Source organism: Alosa pseudoharengus, unplaced genomic scaffold (assembly GCF_046254945.1).
Source record: "Alosa pseudoharengus isolate Yale_2024_CS ecotype anadromous, Long Island Sound unplaced genomic scaffold, YU_APseudo_1.1 YU_APseudo_1.1_scf_22, whole genome shotgun sequence".
Lineage (NCBI taxonomy): Eukaryota > Metazoa > Chordata > Actinopteri > Clupeiformes > Clupeidae > Alosa > Alosa pseudoharengus.
The window spans coordinates 25,373,728-25,394,142 of record NW_027468680.1 but is presented as its reverse complement, the minus strand read 5'-3'; the positions used below and the strand labels follow the sequence as shown (position 1 = coordinate 25,394,142).

The following is a 20,415-nucleotide window of genomic DNA, read 5'->3' as shown; positions in this document are numbered from 1 at the left end:
GCTAGCTAATTCTAACATATTTGGTTAACATTCCATTATGAAAACAATAAAAGCTATATTTCTAATAAATTCCCGTTTTCAATTGACATAAAAAGTACTGTAATTCTTACCTTGAATGATAAGGACAGGCAGAGTTTGTACAGCTTACACATGTAGTCAGCTGCATGACAGAAAAGTGACGGTTGACATAGGCGTGCATACATAGACCCTAGGTGGTGCTACAGCACTAGGAAGTTTGCCCTTTATCAACGAAAATGCCCTTTTGAAACTTTTTTTTTATTATTAATATTATTAAGATTTTACTGAGGTCGGTTTTGAAATGATCTTTTGAAACCCTGAGCCATTAAAAACTACTGAAACAATGCCCCGAAATGAGCCACCTCCTTGCCCACGCACACCCGACCTATCTCTCTTCCTTTGTCACGTGAACTCGCGCGGTCGCGCGCAGGGCACGTAAGCGTCTTCAGATAGCAGGCATGGTCGCTGACAGGCTGCTTCTCCCGTGCCCCATCCCGTGCCCCATCAGTAGTGATGTGCCCAATGAAGCGAGGCTTCGGAGCTTGTGTCGAGCAGAAAGGGGCGTGCCAGATGAAGCCCCGGTTCGAGGCTTGTGTCGTTTCCATAAAAATCACGTGACTGATGACAAACGAGGCCTCGGTTTGTGAGTGTGACGTCTGAAGCTTCGTTTGGGACACACACCCACGTGACTGCTTCGGAATCTGATTCAAAGGCTTTGAATTTCGCGAACCAGGGCACCCGCTCTAGTGTCGGAATGAGTTGTGTTGTATTGCAAGAGCCAGGCGAAATTTGTGGGTAGCCCTGATTTATATAGGATGCTTATTCTGTTTGTGAATTTACGTTCTTTTCTTTCCGGAAAATGTCCATAATCCATAATATCATGCACATATAAAAATAAAGAAGAAATAGCCTAGGCCTAGCCTAAAGCTTTGCCATTTAGAACAATGACATTAAAACGTGTCTGCGTTGCAATCTTGTCTCAACTTCAATCATGTCATTTAAAAGCAATACAGGCTAATAATTTCGATGTAGGCCTAACAATAATGGCTGACATATTTTCCTTTTATCGAAAGTTTGATTCATGAAACGTCAAACTATGTCAGGTAGGGTTTGGTTTAATTAGGCGCGTGGTCGTTTCCTTTTCACTCTCGTCCATAGCGTGTTGAGGTTGATAAAACTTCATCCTGGTTCAGAAGCTAAGTAGTGTCTACTGTGGTCGTTAAGTGGATGGGAGACCGATTGGATCATTGACTGGGATAACATGATTTCACGCCTCCACGGAAACACCAATCTTCACGTGATAACGAGTGACGGGATTATGTTGCCTAATCGTATTTTATTGTATTGAATTGAGACAAACAGAAATGCACATTTCTTGCAACACTTTTAATGTAATGAATGAGAACATTTCGAAGCTTTGGCATTGTGTTGAACGTTGTAGGCATTCTTTTCACTAGTCCGTGACTGCGGGGCTTTATGCAAACCACCAGATGTCGCTGTGTTTTCCTTATCTTCCATGTTTCGAAGCTTCGACACATTACTCGGCACATTAGGGAAATGTGCCGAGTAGCGCTCGAGGCTTCATTTACCCATCACTACCCATCAGCCAGGTAACACAGATCAAGCAAAATCTTACAGTTTGCCCTCTAAGCCCAACATGTAATAATTTTGTTGTGCAGTAAAATGTCTCATTCAGCACCAAACAAGCATTTTTGCCGACTGGTCACCTGATAAACTAGTTAGATGAAGCTAGATAAAGTTTTAGGCTGTAGCCCAAATCAATGACAGATAACGTGACGACCACATACAAATAATTTCGGTAGATTTTGCAAATGTATGTGTTAAGAAGAACGTTTTCTGTTGTATATGTTTTGTTAAGCAACAATTCAGACAGAAGAAGAAACGGGAAGTTCCCCATTACTGCCCATCTGCACTCATGTAATGTCAGTCAGTAGCCCACTATAACTCCTCGTACTGTTTGGTCTCTTTATTGTCTTACAGATCAAGTAAAATCGTCCAGTTTGCCCTCTAAGCCCAACGTGTAATCATTTTATTGTGCAGTAAAATGTCTCATACACTACAGCATCAAACAACTAAGCATTTTTAGCCGACTGGTCACCTGATAGCCTAAAGTTTTACGCTGTAGCCCAAGTCAATGACAGATAACGTGAGGACAACCACATAGGCTACAAATAATTTCGGTAGAGTTTGCAATTGCAAATCTAGGCCTATGTGTTAAGACGAACGTTTTCTGTTGTATAGGTTTTGTTAGGCAACATAAATTAACACATTTTGGTCTCTTTATTGTCTTAATTGTATATTGATTTACTAATTGCAGCACAAGTCAAATTTCATTCAACATGTGCGTGTAATTTTTTTTTTATAATTAAGTATTTCACGTGAGCTAAAAAGTGCCCCCTCCCCGCCTCCTGAGCACCTGCCCCCCAAAATGTCTGTGCACGCCACTGACGGTTGAAGTCACTGGTGGCTGGAGTTGAAATGTCAATCAGAGGTGGGGGATGGGAATTACCAGAGCCCTTCTAAGGAGAGCCTCCCCACTCTCTATTAATCCCATGGAGGTATTATATATAACTGGAGAGAGTGAATAAGTCCCGCCCTCCATACAAATGAATGGTGGAGGCTAGGCTAGTAAATCCGGCCAATTCATAGTCAACGCCATCTTGAACACTGGGGTTCTGATCCAGCGCCAGTCGACTCTGACCATGCGCCAGTTACAAAGCTGGAAATGACGCATGGACCAACGTCGATTTTTATTGGATATTCTGTAAAAAGAGTGTCATCCTCCAGTAAGAGGGTGGCGATAATGCACATAAAGTCCTTGCCTCATAACAAGAAGAAGAAAAAGTTGCTCGGGAACGCGCATGGAGTCTGAGTGGAGTCGCCCTGAAGCGCAACTTAATTTCATTGGATAACACAGCGGCTCTAACTAGGAGCGGTCTGCTTGCTGTCCTGCTGCAAATATGCATTCGAACTTGACGTGAAATATCCGTAGTCGAACTATAAATAAACTATTCGGTTTTTAGTGCCAAGTGTAGCGCATTTTTACAGTCTATGATTAGTTTGTTTTTTATTTTATTGTTTGCCATCTCATAGCGGGTGCTCTAAACGTATTCTAGCGTTGGCCCATGACCAAATCAAGCCAATAATAGCCAGTAGCCACAATAATGACTGGAGCCAGAGCCCTCAATAGCCACCCTGTTTTGAAAATAATATTGAAGATAGTATTGAAGATAACGCACAAAACGGTCAGCCTGAGCGGACAATTACGTCCCCAACTCATCTAAAATGTGGAGTCTTTACTTTGAGTTGTACACCGCAGATGGTAAAGTAATGGTTAAAGAGAATGCTGTCTGCGGACTCAGCAAAAAACAGTTTACTTACGCATCCACGACGTCCAATCTTCGCGCTCACCTGTGGAGTTACCATCCAAATGAAGCAGCGGTGTCAGAGGCACAGTAGACGGCCAGAGCATCGCCAGGCGTCCAACATCGTATGATTGCATTTCCGTAAATCCTAAATTATGTCCAGGGTCTGCTATTTACTTAGGCTGCAAAGCACAGGTATTTATTTGAGGTATGCTTATTCGAGGCAGACCTTTATTTCTTACATTGTACGTTATTGTGAGACATGCGTTTTGTTTGGAGCGGCATACCAGGCTATCAAACGCAGACGATTTTCGGTTTTGGTATGGGATTTAATTTACTTTTTGACTTTTATTATATAGCTAAATGTTGAGACTGATGTGCATTTAAATCTAGAGGGTATTTGATGATCACTGTAAAGTTTTGTGTAGTTGAAAAAGTGTTGGAATTTCCAGCTGTTTATTGCGAGACAAGGCCTTTCCTTCATTCATTGAACGTGCGCTGTGCTCTAATGGAAACCTAATTGCATAGCGAAGTAGCCTAGACTGAGTTTTTTTTTTTAATTATGCATGGTTTACTTTTTATTAAATTCGTAGGCTGGAATGCCTCGCGGCAATAATTGTGTTTAAATGTAGTAGCCTAGTGCTTCAGCCTCTGGCAAGCTCGGGCGGCTATAGGTTGAGAGCAACGTGTTGGAGACCCATGGTGTAACGAGACAAGGTCTTTATGCCGCTGTTGTTCAATTTATTGTCTTTAATCATGTTTAGGCTATGTTTGTTCGGGACAAACAACAACGAAACAAGATCAATACAATTTTCTTTATTTGTTTATTTGTTTATTTGTCATATGATGGATAAACAACCATAATATGCACGTCTTCTCATAGGATCCTCAAGAAATACGCACTGAATAACGTTTGGCTGTAGCCGCCGGATAGGTACCCGCCCACCAACATGTACGCGCATGAGAGCTCGTGCCCAACACGGATTTTCGTGCATGGAGCTGGTTCCAAATGCTCCATGCAGCGCCATATTTGAAAATGGCGTATGCTAACATGCCGAAGCTAATCTGCACGCTCTTGACCCCCTGATTAATCCCATACAAACCGAATTTGGCTGCAGTTCACCAGAGTTCACCTAGATGGCGATCGCGGGCGAGTCCAAAATACATGGGGTCCTATGGAGCTACATGGCTACATTTGTTGTTTTCACCTATTTAACAACTGAAACCCTCAGATTTTATTTTATTTTTCGCAAAATGGATATGGATTTTCAATCAAAAGTGAAATAATCCGGGAGTCATGTCCTTTCGTTTTCTTACAGGTTGGGTTGTTGTTGCCCATAACACGCTAGCATTGATGCTATGCTATGCTATGATCGATCATGCTAATGAATGACGTCATTGGCACGTTTGAAAGGCTTTTTAGAACAATTAAGTGACTTTAAAAAATATAATACTCAACCAAGTGTATTGTCTTTGCCTCCCCTTTCGAATACAATATTCAAATTACTTGAAAAAAAATTATATCCCGAGAAAAGTGGATTTTGAGGGGTACAGCTCCATAGACCTCCATTCATTCTGGACTCGCCCGTGAGCGCCCCTAGATGCAATACCACACCGGAAGAGTTCCGAGAGTGAAGGTTCTCTCCTTATTAGACATTCTCGGGAATTACTGTGTGTGCGTGTGCTTATCAAGAACGTTAAAAACAATCGTAGCCTATGTGAAAATGATTAACTGTTGCCATTTCAGACTGTTACATTGAAATGGCTACTAAACGGATTGATAGAAGTGTACAAACAATAGTAACATTAGCCTAGTGGGCTATTATTACTACTATTGTGATTATTATGATTCTCATATTATGGTGTGACGTCAATTTCAGATCAATTTGACTGATTTAACATTAATCATATTGACCCAAGTTTTATAGTGACTAGGCTACATGTCCCTGTTGGACCTCTTTACAATCACAAGCAAGCCAGCTTGTAAAGCTAAAATAGTATGAAATTATGCTCAACATGGTGGTCAAAGCCTTGACTAATTATTGACATCAAATTGACATCAAGGAGCCCTCTGGGTAGGGTATAGCCTACACTTTTTTAGGACTAGCCTATACAGGCTGCAACTTCACATGAAAAAAAGTTCACTTCCCCTCAAATAGAAGACACAATTCAAGCAAGTGGCATGGTCCGCACAAAATGCACCGCACTGGTGCATCTGCCAATTTAAGACCTAAATTAATATAGGCTATTTAATATAGGCTATAGGCCTATTTGGTTTGTGAACCACTCCGCTTCAGTCAAGGGCTTGATGGGAGCACGACACAGTCCAAACTGCAGGGTCCCCCTGGGGAAGGGCTGAAGGCATTGAGCGCCTTTAAGAAAACTATGAATAAGTCTATGTGAATCAACAGTCAAATCATCCACTTTAACCTGCTATGCAGAAATGGCAGCCATGTACACAGGACCTATAGGCCTATACTTTCACAGAGGGGGCATTACCCTAATCAAGAAAATTCTGTAATAATTTCAATATAGCCTAACAAAGGTAAAGTGTAGACAAAACTCCTGAAGCTTCACAAATATAGGCTAGGCCTATTTTATATTTTAAATGACTTCAAAGACCCCACGGAAACCCTGGATATGGTACATTCAATGTAAACCGATAACTCATGTTAAATTAACAGATAGCTGGTTAAACAATAATATTAGTTATTTCATTTTCTTAAAGTGAGTGCTGACCAATTTAATTGGTTGTTGAGAAAAAAAATCCATGAACAAATGAGATTGGTTAATGGATTGCCTATGTCTTAGTTAAATTAACCAATATTTGCTTAACTAATGATGTTGGTTAATGAATAACTAATGTATTGGTTTAATGATTACCAATATGTTTGTTAAAATAACTTATATATGCTTAACCAACGATATTAGTCGTTTTTTTAACCAATCTGTTTTTAGAGTGTGTGCTCTGGAAATTCACAATTTCGTCGCCTCTGTAGAAGAGGTATAAAAATAGCGTTTTGTAGCGGCGAAATAATATGCCCTTCTCACTTCCACGCTAACGAGCTTTGACTAAAAACGGTAACATCGAACTTTCTCAAAACACATCCGAATGACATGATTTGAATGTCAACTCAACGTATGTACTCCCAATCATCCGTAAATCGATTTACTTTCGTTCAGTTGAAGAACATTTCTTGCCATCCAGCGTTTGACTTCACTGAGACAGTTAAAAATATTCTCCAATGAACAAATGGCATCAGTGTTAACAAGCAGGTAAAACTGAGTGTCATCTGCATAGCAGTGATACTGAATGTTATACTTATTAAAAATTGAGCCAAGGGGTAGCATATAAAGAGAGAGAATAAAAGAGGGCCCAAAATGGAACCCTGAGGAACACCACACTTTATAGAGGCAGAGGAAGAGGAGAAATTGCCTAAACTAACTGAAAATGATCTATCACTAAGATAAGAAGAAAACCATTGCAAAACAGAACCCTGGAGACCAACTTCATCCTCCAAGCGTTTTAATAGGATGTTATGGTCGATGGTGTCGAATACTGCACTCAGATCAAGAAGCACTAAGAGGGCGTAAGATCCAGAGTCAACTGCTAAAAGAATGTCGTTTTGGACTTTAAGCAAGGCCGATTCAGTGCTGTGCAGAGATCTAAAACCTGACTGGAATTTGTCACATATATTGAACTCACTCAGATAAGAAGAAACCTGAGAGAGGACAACCTTTTCTAGTATCTTTGACAGAAAAGGTAATTTAGAAACAGGTCTATAATTCTTCAGGTCACTGGGCTCAAGGCTAGGTTTCTTCAGTAAAGGTTGCACAATTGCACGTTTAAAACCTGAGGGGACCACTCCATTGGTTAGTGAGTGATTAATTATGGCCAATATAAGAGGTCAGATGATGGTAAAAACTTCTTTAAAAAGGCGTGCAGGTAAAACATCTAAGTGGCAGGATGTAGATTTCATATGGGAGACCACCTCAGAAAGCTGGGAGGAAGATATAGCCTGAAACTGTTGGAGGCAGCTAGGTGAAAGTTCTATCACTGAGGGATCCGCATTCGGAGGTGAGATTTGAGATTTTATTTTGTAAATTTTATCGATGAAGAAGTTGAGGAACTTCTCACAAATTTCTGTTGATGGGGCAAAAGTAGATGATGCAGAGGCAGGATTTATAATAGAATTAATTAAATAAAACTTTTGGCCTATGAGCATTATTGTTTATATGCATAGCAACAGAGTTTTGGTAGATCTTTAGAGAATCTCTGAAAAGGTCATAGAAGACCTAAGCTTCTCTTTTTTCCATTTGCGCTCTGCTTTCCTGCAAGATTTTCTGACAGAACGGGTAGTGGCATTTAACCATGTAGTGGGGTACGAATTGTCATGAAATAATGGTCCCGTAGGATTTTTTTGCTAAAATTGATTTTTTTGTTTTATCTGCTTTATTTGGGGTTCTACTGTTGAAAAATGATGGGGTGCAAATTTTCTGACCCCGTTTTGCCCCTCCTCTGGGGGGCGCTTTCTCACCTTGGCCAGGATAATGACTGCACACATATATCTACTAATAATGATCACATTTTCACAATCTTGGTGTCAATTTAGGGGTTATTGAGGGTGCTGAGTCCATTTATGACAGTTTCATTGTGATCAGAAATTGTTATGTCTCATTTGTTGGTAGTGGTCTAGGCTTTTCTAGGCTTTTGGTCAAATTGATTATATACACTCTAAGTTATGTGCATTCAAGAAGTTAATACACAGTATAAACTTGAAGAGTAATTTAGATAATAATAATAATAGTAATAATAATAATAATAACTTTGTTAGATATAGCGCCTTTAGAAAGAGTTAGAGACTAAAGGTCTCAGTGAGCAGATACAGTATGTGTTTAGATACTTTTTTTTGTTGTTGTTGTTGTTGTTTTGTGTGTTTTTTAACAATCTGGTGAACAATCTGATATTTTCCTTTACAATAGCTAATAAAGCAATCAATCATTTAACATCTTTGAAATAAAACTAATACAAAATGTACTGTAGCTCTACTGCAATGGCAGTGTACATTAACTAAGTACTGAACTAATTGATGAACTAATTGATAAATTAACTAATTATTAATGTAAAGTTGCATAAACATGAACAGGAAATAAAACACTTTAGAAATAACACTTCTACATAAATCGATCATTCATCAGCATCATCCTCATATGTAGTATGCTTGGTCGCATTTTCATAGTCACCAGCAAAGCATTTGCAAAGAGGAGTACAGGGAATTCCATGTCTGTGACAAGTGCACCTGAGTGTTTTGCACTGGGTTTTACACACACATTTTGTCAACTCTATCACAGTTCTAGGGGCAGGGAGTGTAAGACATGTCACAGGAACATAAACTCCTTCTTGGAGAGTCCAACCATTTTCTTCAATCTGAGGAAGAACTGGTCAGTTTGAAATGTAGGATTTATCACGCATGGCAATGTAATTGGCACAAAGGATATGAGGCAACAAGGCAGCTCGTGTCGGAGGTAACATTTCTCCCTCCAAGTTCCTGGTCCGAAATAGCTCCCACCTCAGTTCTGGTAGGGTTGTGTGACCAGTTGACCTATAGACACTGCAGACAAACTGCTCTAGACCTCTGACTTGTTGGGGAAGTTGACCATTGATGAGATTAGATGGCAATGGACCTTCACCAAGCTTCTTAAAGCAACTGATGACAGGATCATCATCATCAAGTTTCATGTAGGCATCAACCCAGGTCTTTTTGCTGACGCCCACAAAACATTTCTGGGGTATTTATGTGTCATACTGCTTGTCACACTGAAGTTGTTTACAAAAAAAGATCATATTTTCTTCATCCGATATTGATTTTCATCGATTTTTATATACCGATTTTTAGCTGGCATCCATTACAAATGGCATCATTTGATAAATTTGTCTTCTTGTATCTTCTGTCTGTATCTTAGCAATGTGATTCTCAGCTTTGTGTAATTAGACAGAATTAAAACACATATATCTTTTGTTGAAATAGTTATCTTTGACAAAAATTGGCAAGCAGCAATGAGGGGGCCAAATAAAGTTGTGACTGTTGATGATTTAGTTTCTCTTTAAGGAAAATCCAAAATGGCCAATTGTTTATAATGAGTGGGGAAAATTTGCAATGATCCTTAATATGAGTATGAAGACTATGACTAGCCATTGGATTTTTTTTGCTAACCCTACGTCATCATGATATACTGTAACCCCTAAACGCAGGTTCGCTAATTATAGTGCCCCCAGTGGCCGAATTACACCAAATTTGTTGTGTACCCTTGGGAGGGGGTCAGTTGTCATGTGACCAAGTTTCGTTAACATACATCAAAGTGTTCCCAAGATATGAGCTCACTTACTGTTTGGCGACTTTGCCCCATTGGATTTGCCTTTATTACTGCAAAAAAAGAGTCATAACAACTTCTGATCACAATGAAACTGTCATAAATGGACTCAGCATCCTCAATAACCCCTAAATTGACACCAAGATTGTGAAAATGTGATCATTATTAGTAAATGTAGTGTGTGGTCAGTATCCTGGCCAAGGTGAGAAAGCGCCAGAGGGGGGGCAAAACGGGGTCAGAAAATTTGCACCCCGTCATTTTTCAACAGTAGGACCCCAAATAAAGCAAATAAAACAAAAAAATCAATTTTAGCAAAAAAATCCTACGGAAATACAATTCGTACCCCACTAATGGAGTGGTGATAGTTTTGACACGCTTTTGTTTTAGTGGGGCAACACAGTCTAAGGCATACATGGGCAACATACGGCCCGCGGGCCACATCCGGCCCGTGGGCTTTCCCTGACCGGCCTGCGTAAGGTCCGTGAAAGAACAAATAGTCAAGAGCCTAACATAGAGATAATGCACGCAAATCAATATCATTGCTTTTATTTTGAAAGCGACTGCTATTTGTACGCCCATACATTTGTGCGTGGATGCATACGATGTAAACACGCTCACTGAATTGTGCTGGTGAATAGAATTTATGCTTCTGCGTCGACACAATGCAGTTGCCTTTAAGTCGGCGTAAACCTTTTAAAGTTTTGTGTGTCTTATGTCTGCGTCGCTCACCACCGCAAAGGTTGTCAGAACGAACTCCTGCTGTTTGTTGGCGATACAAAGTGTTAATTTCAAAACGTTACTGGCAGATAGATAGTTTACATTCGGATAACCCCGTCATTGTAACCAAAATATGTCTGAGTTTATTTGCAAAGCTTATGTTAGCGACCTAGTATGATGCTACTACCCACAGGTTGCTTGAAGCAGCCGGCTCAACACACAGGGCGAGTTGACCAATCACAGTTTTGTGCATAAAGTTAAAGCAAAAACATAGCCTACATTTTTAAAATAGTTTTCTTTGTGCATGTTGATTAACTAATGACAGCCTACTATTGTCTGCTCCACATTTTCATAGTCTAATTGCATAGAGTTAATTTAATGATGGTAATGATTTAATGATGAAATATTGCTGAGTGTTGATGAAATGGTGGCACAGGCCTATATGGTTGTACTGACTCCTTCACATTTTCATGGCCTAGCCTAATTATATAGATATTGTAGTATTTTTTTATATCAGTCTTTGAAAACTGAAAAAAAAAAATGTCAATGTCAAAAAATCATTTTCGAGAATGAGGATTAAATACTGGACATAAATTAAATAGCCTATTGCTGTTTTTCCTTTGTCTCCCTCACATTTTCATCTGTTCTTACGAGTAGTAAACAAAACCATATGATTTACTTAATGTTATACAAGAACAGAATAGAATTGGACAGAATTGAGTTCAGACTTGAGTTCGGTATTTTGGGTCCGGCCCTCCTCAACAGTCCCAGTTTGTCATGTGCCCCCTTGGGGAAATTAGTTGCCCACCCCTGGTCTAAGGTCTCAAGACAGGATGCATTGAAGAGAGTGACTAATAAGGGCTGACCGCATCCATGTCTGGCAGAGAGAGCGGAGAGGCAAGCTAAAAGTCGGGTGTATGATCTTGTCTTAGACCCCGACCACTGCAGTGCAGACTCTTCCGTCTGTCCCTAGGATGACTCCAGTAACATGACCATATGGCGACGGGGCTCTTGACAGCTGAGGGTCCAGCACCACGATGGTGAGCAGAGAGAACATATGGATGAGAAAATAAAATAAAGTAAAATAAAAACACACACACAAAGAACACAACACACTTAACAAACACTGGGTTCCAGCCACCCTGTGAGGACCAGGGGCCTCATTTATAAAGCGTTCTTACGCACAGATTTGATCTTAGATCTTAGATTTGATCTTAAACTTGACGTACGACCATTTCCTTGTGGTAATGCCGGGGTACTGCAAGTAATCTGAGGTCCAAGTGCGATGCATTTTCAAAATTCCAAGACCAACGGTCACATGTCTTTCTTTGTCATATGCATGATCAATATCAGAAGATTTGGACGCAGCTTAATGTTTCATGGTTTGGCATAAAACTGCTAATGAGAACTATAGCCCACTTAAGAAAGTGAAAAGACGTATACTTATTTCACAATATCTAAAAAAAACCCACCAAGACCTACGATAGAATAGCCTAATTGAAACATTCTTACAGGTGATCTAGTATATTTAGTGTTCTCACCAATCTAATATTGACCATCAAATGTCCAATTACCCTCGTTTAGGAGAGGAAGGCATTCAAAAAGGCATTCGAACAGTTTGATAATGTTGGAGGTTATTGTGCAGTATTGGGAATATAGGATAGTATTTGATCATACAGTTTTGAATGTTAAAAGTGAATAAACGTTTTTGAGAGGTGGATAAACTCTAATAAGAGGTGGGTAGGCCTAAACTCTATTTCTGAAATTTCAGAGGTGGATAAACTGCGTTTACTCGCGTTTAGCCTCCACTACATCCTAATTTGCGCTCATAGGCCTATTCCCAGCTTCGTAACAGAAAGGTAATATTTGACTGTAAGCTATACAATGTAGGCTATAGATATTTTATATCATATATAGCCTACACAACCAAGGGACGGAAGTTATCCTCTGAAAGCAGGGCATCTTCATATTTAATGTTGCGTAAAGAGGTGCAGAGCGCGCACATGTTTGCTTTTTTTGACTGGCAGTGCCCAAGATCAGATGACAATACGTGAGTTGAATAATGTAGGATGAAATATAAAGGTAAGCCTAAAGCAAACAATAAAGGACAATGTTTAAGCCATTGGACATTATTGAAAGAAAACGATAGCAAAGATATGCAGAATGAATGAAAAATTACCGGCGGACTAGGCTACTTTTTCAGCAAAAACATAGCCTACCCTAAAAGAAATGTTAAGCCTACATGACATATCACGCTTATAATTTAGTCCTCTGTTTTGTAGGCTAAATCAGCATATTACCCTGGGTCATACTGGAAACGTACAGTAGCCTACTGTACCATAACGTACAGGATTATATAGGCCTAGAGGTCTTTCCTTCATAAGCTAGGCCTACCCATTTTTTTTCTATAAGTAGGCCTAGCTTACTTACAAACATACGAAATGTTGATTATTCACATTACTGCAAGCAAAAGGAATGAAAGCGAACAGAGGACAATGGACATGGATCTCTTTCCAGAAAGCTTTGCTGGAAAAAACATAATTAGGTAAGCTATTCGAACTGACGCATATAGTTAACATCAGATGGCATAGGCTAGGCCTATACAATGTTTTCAATATATTATTTTACATAAGCTACAGCTTTTAGGCCATTGATTTCATTAAAACATATGCTAATGCTATTGATGAGGGGGTGTTTACAAGGCGGAGACCTAAAACCATCCGGCTGCGCACAAGTTGACGTTCATTTGTGATTTATAATGGGCACATCTGGAAGGGTGGCGTATGCACGTTTTTTTGTGCGTACGTTCGTTTTCTCTGAATCACACGTACGATCATTTCAGAAATGATCTAAGATCAGATGAAGGATGGTTTCTACGCAACCCTTTTATAAATGAGGCCCCAGGTCTCACGAAATTACGTTGGCCTTCTTTCAAGTTTAGTTTTTTTTATTAAGAATATCAGGTAAAATTGTGCATGTATGCCTCCACTGAGATAAGTTGTAAGGTACACATTTCAGACTACATAAAATTACTTTCAGATGATTGTGTGTGTGTGTGTGTGTGTGTAAAGGTGAGAGAGAGCAAGAGAGACCAATTCATGCAAGAAAACAGTAGACTGGGCTCTTTGGGTATTTCCTCCCATTGAAATGGTGACCCCGCCTTTTTAAACAAACACAGGATGCACAGCTAGATTTATCTACACATTGCAGGCTGTTGGAACAATAACCTGGCGCCACTGCAGATGTCAGCCAGAGAAGAGGAACTTTTGAGTGGACAAGTGAAATGTACATATACATTGACTAAATAATTTATTTCTATCTGAACATTAATTTTTTTTATAATCCTATCTTTCTGCCTGTTTAAATCCCATGAAATAGCAAATGTTATGGGATGTTCATACCGTAAATAAGGGTACCACCCATCCTTCCACAATTTATCTGAGGTCAATGGTCAAGGTTGTATACCTGTCTTTTATTATTTTCCTTGGGACTAATGATGTTCTGTTGTCTTTGGAACTTCATTGTGTGAGGCATGGGCCTGTTCACACTTCATGGCCTACCTAAAGTTAGTCTATACATGGGACTAGGGTTATATTCCTTAGGTAATTTATACTAAATTGTTTGAGAAATAGATATTATCGATAAAGTCCTTTCAGTCATGGAAGGCTGCAAAGCCACCAATTAGGCTACCGCTGACAACTTAACAGCACATATGCTATATATGTGCGCTGTGAAAAAGTACAAATTAATGAGTGAAATTAAATATTGTATGTTTTACCAATCTGTGGTGAGTTGCGTAAACGTTTTCAGACTGTTATAATGTCGAAGACATCTGGGGAAATAAGGAAGCAGCTTCTTTGTTTCCAGAAAGGAACTAGAGGGAAGAGGAGACAAAAGAAACCTGCTGCAAGATATTATTTCCGTTTTAAGTAATCCACAAAACAGGATGTCGCACTTTGTGTACGATTCAATCACTGTGTCTTGGGGCGTGTAGGCTAACTATTGGGTTCTCAGCATTGCGCTGCAAACTTAACTGAACTATATGCTATTTTGATAAACCATTTATTTATGTATTATTTTAGGTAGGGTAAAATGTTGTCGTTGCTTTTACTGTGCCCCATTTTTGTTGCGTGTAAAGTACACTCTCCTCCAACGGCAACCGTTTGCACTCCAAAGGCTTGCTTCACTTGGTATAGTGAGGGACTTTCGTTTCATGAGACTGCAGACAAGTGTAAGGACCTCGGAGGCGACATAGCCACTATTCGAGATCAATCTGAATTAAGTGAAGTGGAATTCGTTGTCTCACAGCTCAGCGAAAAAGACATCAAGTTTTGGATCGGACTTCGGCTACCAAAAAGTCACTGCACCCTGCCCATCTTAAATTTAAAAGGTTTTAAATGGATTTCTGGAGCAGAGGATTCACAGTATTCTAACTGGGAAAAAGATCCAGAGAACACGTGCACTGCAGAACGTTGCGTTGTAGTTCAGAGATCATCCAGCCTTGACCTCAAGTGGATTGACACGTCTTGCAAAACAAAACATTTTTACTTGTGTCGCTTTTATTTCAAAGGAACGTGTCCAACCCTTTCGGTGATGGGACCCTCAACTGTAAGTTACACTGTCCCCTTTTCGGCCACTCCTTTTAATCAAGACAGTGGCTTTGCTCGTTGGCCGCATGGGACATTTGCTGAGATATTATGTGATTCTGGTCAGTTTAATTATACGATTTGTAAAGAAAAAGACGGTGTTTTTGCATGGACATCTCCGGGTCCGTTCTGCAATGATCGGAAAACAAGCTGTGAGAACGTGGAAAGAGGATGTGAACATTTTTGTGTTGCAGAAGAAGCAGGAGTTCACTGTGGGTGCAATGACGGGTATCAACTGGGTGATGATGGAATCTCATGCATCCTTAAAAATCATTGCCTGTCTGCACCATGTAAATACAACTGCCTCACTAACACCTCCGGATTCGTGTGTGTCTGTCCAGATGGATTCCAATTGGCAGCAGATCAGATCAGCTGTGTTGATATCGATGAGTGTACTGTGTCACCTCCATGCGGTGAGCACATATGCCGTAATACCAATGGAAGTTACACCTGTCAGTGTAGAGAGGGCTTTACTTCAGCCGATGGACAGTGTCAAGATGTCGACGAGTGTACCCAGTCAATATGTCATCAAGGTTGCCTGAATTCTTTAGGGTCCTTCTCCTGTTACTGTTCCGCAGGGTTCAAGTCATTGGACGGGGGTTTGTCATGTGTTGACATTGACGAATGTCTCGATCTGAAGACAAATCGTTGTGAAGATAAATGTAGAAATACCGTGGGGAGTTATATGTGCTCTTGCAGACCAAATTTTAAATTGGCGGGTAATGGAATATCTTGCATCGCAGAAAAGTCTGGAGTTTCCAGTGAGCATACACAAGACCCCAAGGTCACACAGAGACCATTTCAAGTACCACAGGTTACAGCTGACCCAGTGGTTACTTATTCACCTACCTCTACTTCCAAAAATCCATCCAACCACTCCATTACGCACGCACCATTTGGAGATCTTAGCAACACCAGTGACTCTGTATATAAAGCACCAGTCATTAATTCGTGGGTGCTGGTCTGTGTTTTAGCATCAGTCATACCGCTCATTATTTTAATTTTTCTGACTGTTGTTATCGTCATTTGCCGCTGTAATCGTTCTAAGAGCCATAAGAAGAAACCAAGCCCAACGGCGGACAGTTATTGTTGGGTGTCCTCTGGTCTTGGACCAATGCCAGAGAAAATACATGACATGACATGAATGTTCAACAGCAACACGTTGATTTAAGGGACAGTGTACTGTGTACATGTGTATGGTAATTTAAGTGTGAACAGCATCATTGTTTAGTCTTGAGTCTTTGATGTGGCTATACACCTGCACTCAAAACATGTCAGCACAAGAATTGCGCTTTGAATTAAAACTAGAGCTTCATTGTTGTGCAACTCTTGTACTTATTTATACCACAAACATGTTGATGATATTCTGGAATTCGTATAAGGTGTATCTTTGACATAAACACTGAATAAAACCGATAATCTAGCCTAATTAACCCTTGAAATAAGGTGCTATGTAGCTTAACTGTGTCCTCCTCCTAACTGGGCCTACTGTATGTGTGTGTGTGTGTCTGTGCGCCTGTGTGCGTGTCTGAGTGTAGGAGTCTGTGTGCGAAAATGTAGTCTTTCTGCACCTGCATTGTTACATTTCAAGCACTTTCACCTGTTCTGATTAAGTTCTAGAAATAAGCACCAATGATCAAAAATCTTGTTTATATTTTTTTTAACCTTTTTTATAATGGAATTTTCTCATCAAAACGAAAATGATCATATGATCATAAATGTGATCTCACAGGGGTAAATGACAAATATGAACCATAAATTATGTCTATCATTGGTAATTCAGCTAAAGTAAACATAAGTTATTTTACATAAATTGTTATGGCTGTATTGATTTAACAGCCAATGTGTGCATGGGCCCACCAGACCCGAGGACATTGGCTGTGTAACAAAAAATATACAAGGGTTTAATTATGATCCAAGTCATGTTCTGCCATTACATATGTTGATAGGAATTACTATTTCAGCGTAACGTGGTGATAAAGTCACTATAAATTATTATTAATGATTAATTTCATGGTCTAAGAACAGTTCAATCCTTTCGTCATTGTGAAATCTTCATATCCCGTTCTGTTCTGACGAATTTCTGACGAACTTATTTCCTTCCACTACAAGTCTTATCTCAGGAAGTGGCAGGGATGGTTCACACAGAGCTCTTGCTCGATTCGTAGTTGCATGTTACTGGCAAGTCGGGATCGACGATACCAAGCAGAAAAAGGCTGGGGCTCAATCCACGAATAATGGAATTATTTCGTTTTTCAGTTAGGCTGACTTTTTTCATTGCGTTGTTTTTTTCGAGTGATGGTGTACCACGAAATTGCACTTGTAACAATAAGGTGTGCAAAGCTGCTTTTAAGTTTCCTTCAGATTTCCAGACATCTAAACAACTATGCCAAGATATGGGAGGCCAACTAATAACAGTGCCATCGAAGGCTGCGAGTGATCTTGTTAGAGACTTGCTCATGGATATGCACGGGGATTTCTGGATAGGTCTGCGTCTTCCCGACTTGCAATGTACAAATGATATGTCGCCCTTGAAAGGGTACATCTGGACATCTGGCTCGCAAACCACGGAGTTTACTAATTGGGGAAGCAAAGAGACGGTGTGCGCTCCAAGTTGCGTATCTATCTCTGCTGACCTAACATGGACTGAGAAACTGTGTAAGGTCCAAAGCGATGGGTTATTGTGTGAAAATGTCCCGGAAGACGTTTGCTTTGACTTTAAATTGGAGGAACCGGAGTACAGTATCTTCTACTATGACACCAATGGCTGTCTATCAGGCGCGTGTGAACATCATTGCACTGGGGTAGATCATGGGTTTAAGTGTTCGTGTTTTCCGAACTTTGTAATCAACAGGAAAGATCAAAGGCGATGTGTAATTAAATGTACTTCAGAAAGCTGCGCTGCGGATTGTGTGGGCACGTCCTGCTCTTGCCCGGATGGTTACATATTGGATCAAGAAAATGTTTGTGTGGATATCGATGAATGTGAACAAGGCAGTTGTCATGATGCCCATTGTTTTAATACACTCGGTGATTACGAGTGTTCATGCAGAAATGGTTTCAGACTTGTGGGCAAGGATAGATGCGTCAAGTCTGATGAGAGTGACTTGTTACCTAATATTGACTTGTTAACTAATAGTGTCATTCACACAGCGTCTGTAAATTACACTACGGGCCATGCATCTGCAGGAGCCCCAGGCAAGTTCATTGGTATCATACTTTTGATCTTGGTGGGCATTGTCGCAGTTATGTTTTTTGTACGTTACTGGAAACAAAAAATGGATGAGCCCAACATCAGTTCAACATCTGATAGAGATCGTATGCAAAGTAGTTATAGCTGAAGAGCCTTGTTGGCATCTTTGCTTAAAAGCACATGAACATGTAATGGTTCTACAGCTGTGTAACACTGCCAACTCATCTGTCTGGGCTACTGTCTGTCATTAATTTGAGCTCATTCTTATATTTTTCATGTTTATTTCATTTCTCTTTTATTTTTCTTTATATCTCATTTTATTCACTAGAGCCTTTGATAAGTTGGTCTATATGTATTTTCCAAAAGAGAATTGACTTGCATTGCTGGATTTCAGTGCATTGGTAGAGAATTGTTCTGTCAGAGTAACAAGCATACACCTGTTTATCAGCAGGCCTGGGTAGAGGCACAGAAGATCTCTTCAGGATTTGCATTGAGCTCGGATACCAACATAAATATCATCCATCAGTTTAGGGCATTTAGCATCAATTACTGATTATATTTATGTTGTATTTATTGTATTTTATATATCCAATCAAGAAGACAACCTTGCCATAGAGCATTACTCTAAGCTCACATAACTGCAATTAGTGTCCTTCTTGAACATTGGTACATGCACGAAGGGCAGTGCCTTAACAAGTCAGAGAAGTGTTCAATGTCTGACTACAGTATATGCACCATAATGCAAAATGTGTTCAATTGCGAACGCAGAAAGTAGACAAATGAACAGACACGGCATGAGCTTCAAATTCTGGATTGACACATTTCAGATTTTTTAATGGTTATTTTTCAGAGAAATGTATGTATTTTGATCTGTTTAAAACGTATGATAGATGACCATAGCAATTATGATACATTGGTCATGTAATTAAATATTTGCTCGGGAGCTACTGGTTTGCAGACGTTTTTGTTGTTATTTGATACATTGAGTAAAGGTTAATGAACACATGAACTGAATTTAACTGAATAGTAATGTATTGAAGACATTTTGATGAACAATTACTCAGACTTGCAAGTATGTGGAGGTCAATAGACAGTGCAGTAGAACTTGACGTTGTGTTTACTGAATGTAAAATCATACGTATAGCCTTAATAAAGCCTCTGCATGTTTTTGGGTTAAGAAAAAAAAATCCAACCTAATGCATCTGCCCTGCTAACAGAGGAGACCTTGTTGATGTGGATTGATTTGAAAGAACTGATGGAGGGTTTGTTGCAGCTAAAACAGTTTTTCAGAGGAGAGAGAAACAGACTTGATTTTACTCAGTTTGTTATTTTATCTACCTATTGGGTTTAAAACCATCTCCAGGAGTTGTGAGTTTATGTATTAACTACAGTTTGAGTTCAATACTTCAACCCAATTTTATTATAAGACAAATCATTATTATGATACGGTATACTGCTGTTATCTTGATTGTTCTTTTTCATTTCCTTCTTGTCCCCCTGTTGGTTACTTTGATTACAAATTATTTGGTTAACTTGATCCATCGTCTAAAATTACTATCCATTACATGGAACAATCTCTATCTTATTAATTCAGAGCTATCAACGCTGATGATGAAGATGCCATTGCTTTAAAGACTATAGAAAACCTGGTGCGTTCAGCACAACACTTGTTCCAGGCTTCAGGTTCAGTTCTCCGGCTGCACTCCCTTTCCAGCATCCCTGTCGGCTACATCCGCACTTGAAAAGGATGTCAGAGAGTCACAATCTTCAGGTTAGAAACTTCAGAGGAGAGGAGACAGCCTTGGCCTGTATACATACACAGGGGCAGGGCCTTCCTGATGAAGAGCTGGAGCCTTTTCTCCATGGAGCACAGGAAGCCCACACCATGCCCTTCCAGAATCCCAACGACATTCCTGTTCTCTGAGCAACAGACACACACGCGCGCGCACGCACGCACGCACGCACGCACGCACGCGCACGCGCACACACACACACACACACACACACACACACACACACACACACACACACACACACACACACACACACACACACAGGTTGCACACACACACACACACACACA

At 40.0% G+C, this 20,415-nt stretch overlaps 2 protein-coding genes across 2 annotated transcripts; both read left to right on the top strand.

Annotated features, from left to right (window-relative positions):
- The first annotated feature begins 14,454 nt into the window (after positions 1–14,454).
- Positions 14,455–16,454, top strand: LOC143138971 (uncharacterized). The gene has a single exon (XM_076299480.1). The coding sequence runs from the start codon at positions 14,586–14,588 to the stop codon at positions 16,281–16,283; it is 1,698 nt and encodes a 565-aa protein (XP_076155595.1). The 5' UTR covers positions 14,455–14,585; the 3' UTR covers positions 16,284–16,454.
- A 785-nt stretch (positions 16,455–17,239) lies between these two features.
- Positions 17,240–19,279, top strand: LOC143138972 (thrombomodulin-like). The gene has a single exon (XM_076299481.1). The coding sequence runs from the start codon at positions 17,377–17,379 to the stop codon at positions 18,478–18,480; it is 1,104 nt and encodes a 367-aa protein (XP_076155596.1). The 5' UTR covers positions 17,240–17,376; the 3' UTR covers positions 18,481–19,279.
- Positions 19,280–20,415: the final 1,136 nt, after the last annotated feature.

Bases quoted from the DNA above. Each gene is read 5' to 3' on its own strand.
- LOC143138971 (XM_076299480.1), top strand. From the start codon at position 14,586: ATGTTGTCGTTGCTTTTACTGTGCCCCATTTTTGTTGCGTGTAAAGTA.
- LOC143138972 (XM_076299481.1), top strand. From the start codon at position 17,377: ATGGAATTATTTCGTTTTTCAGTTAGGCTGACTTTTTTCATTGCGTTG.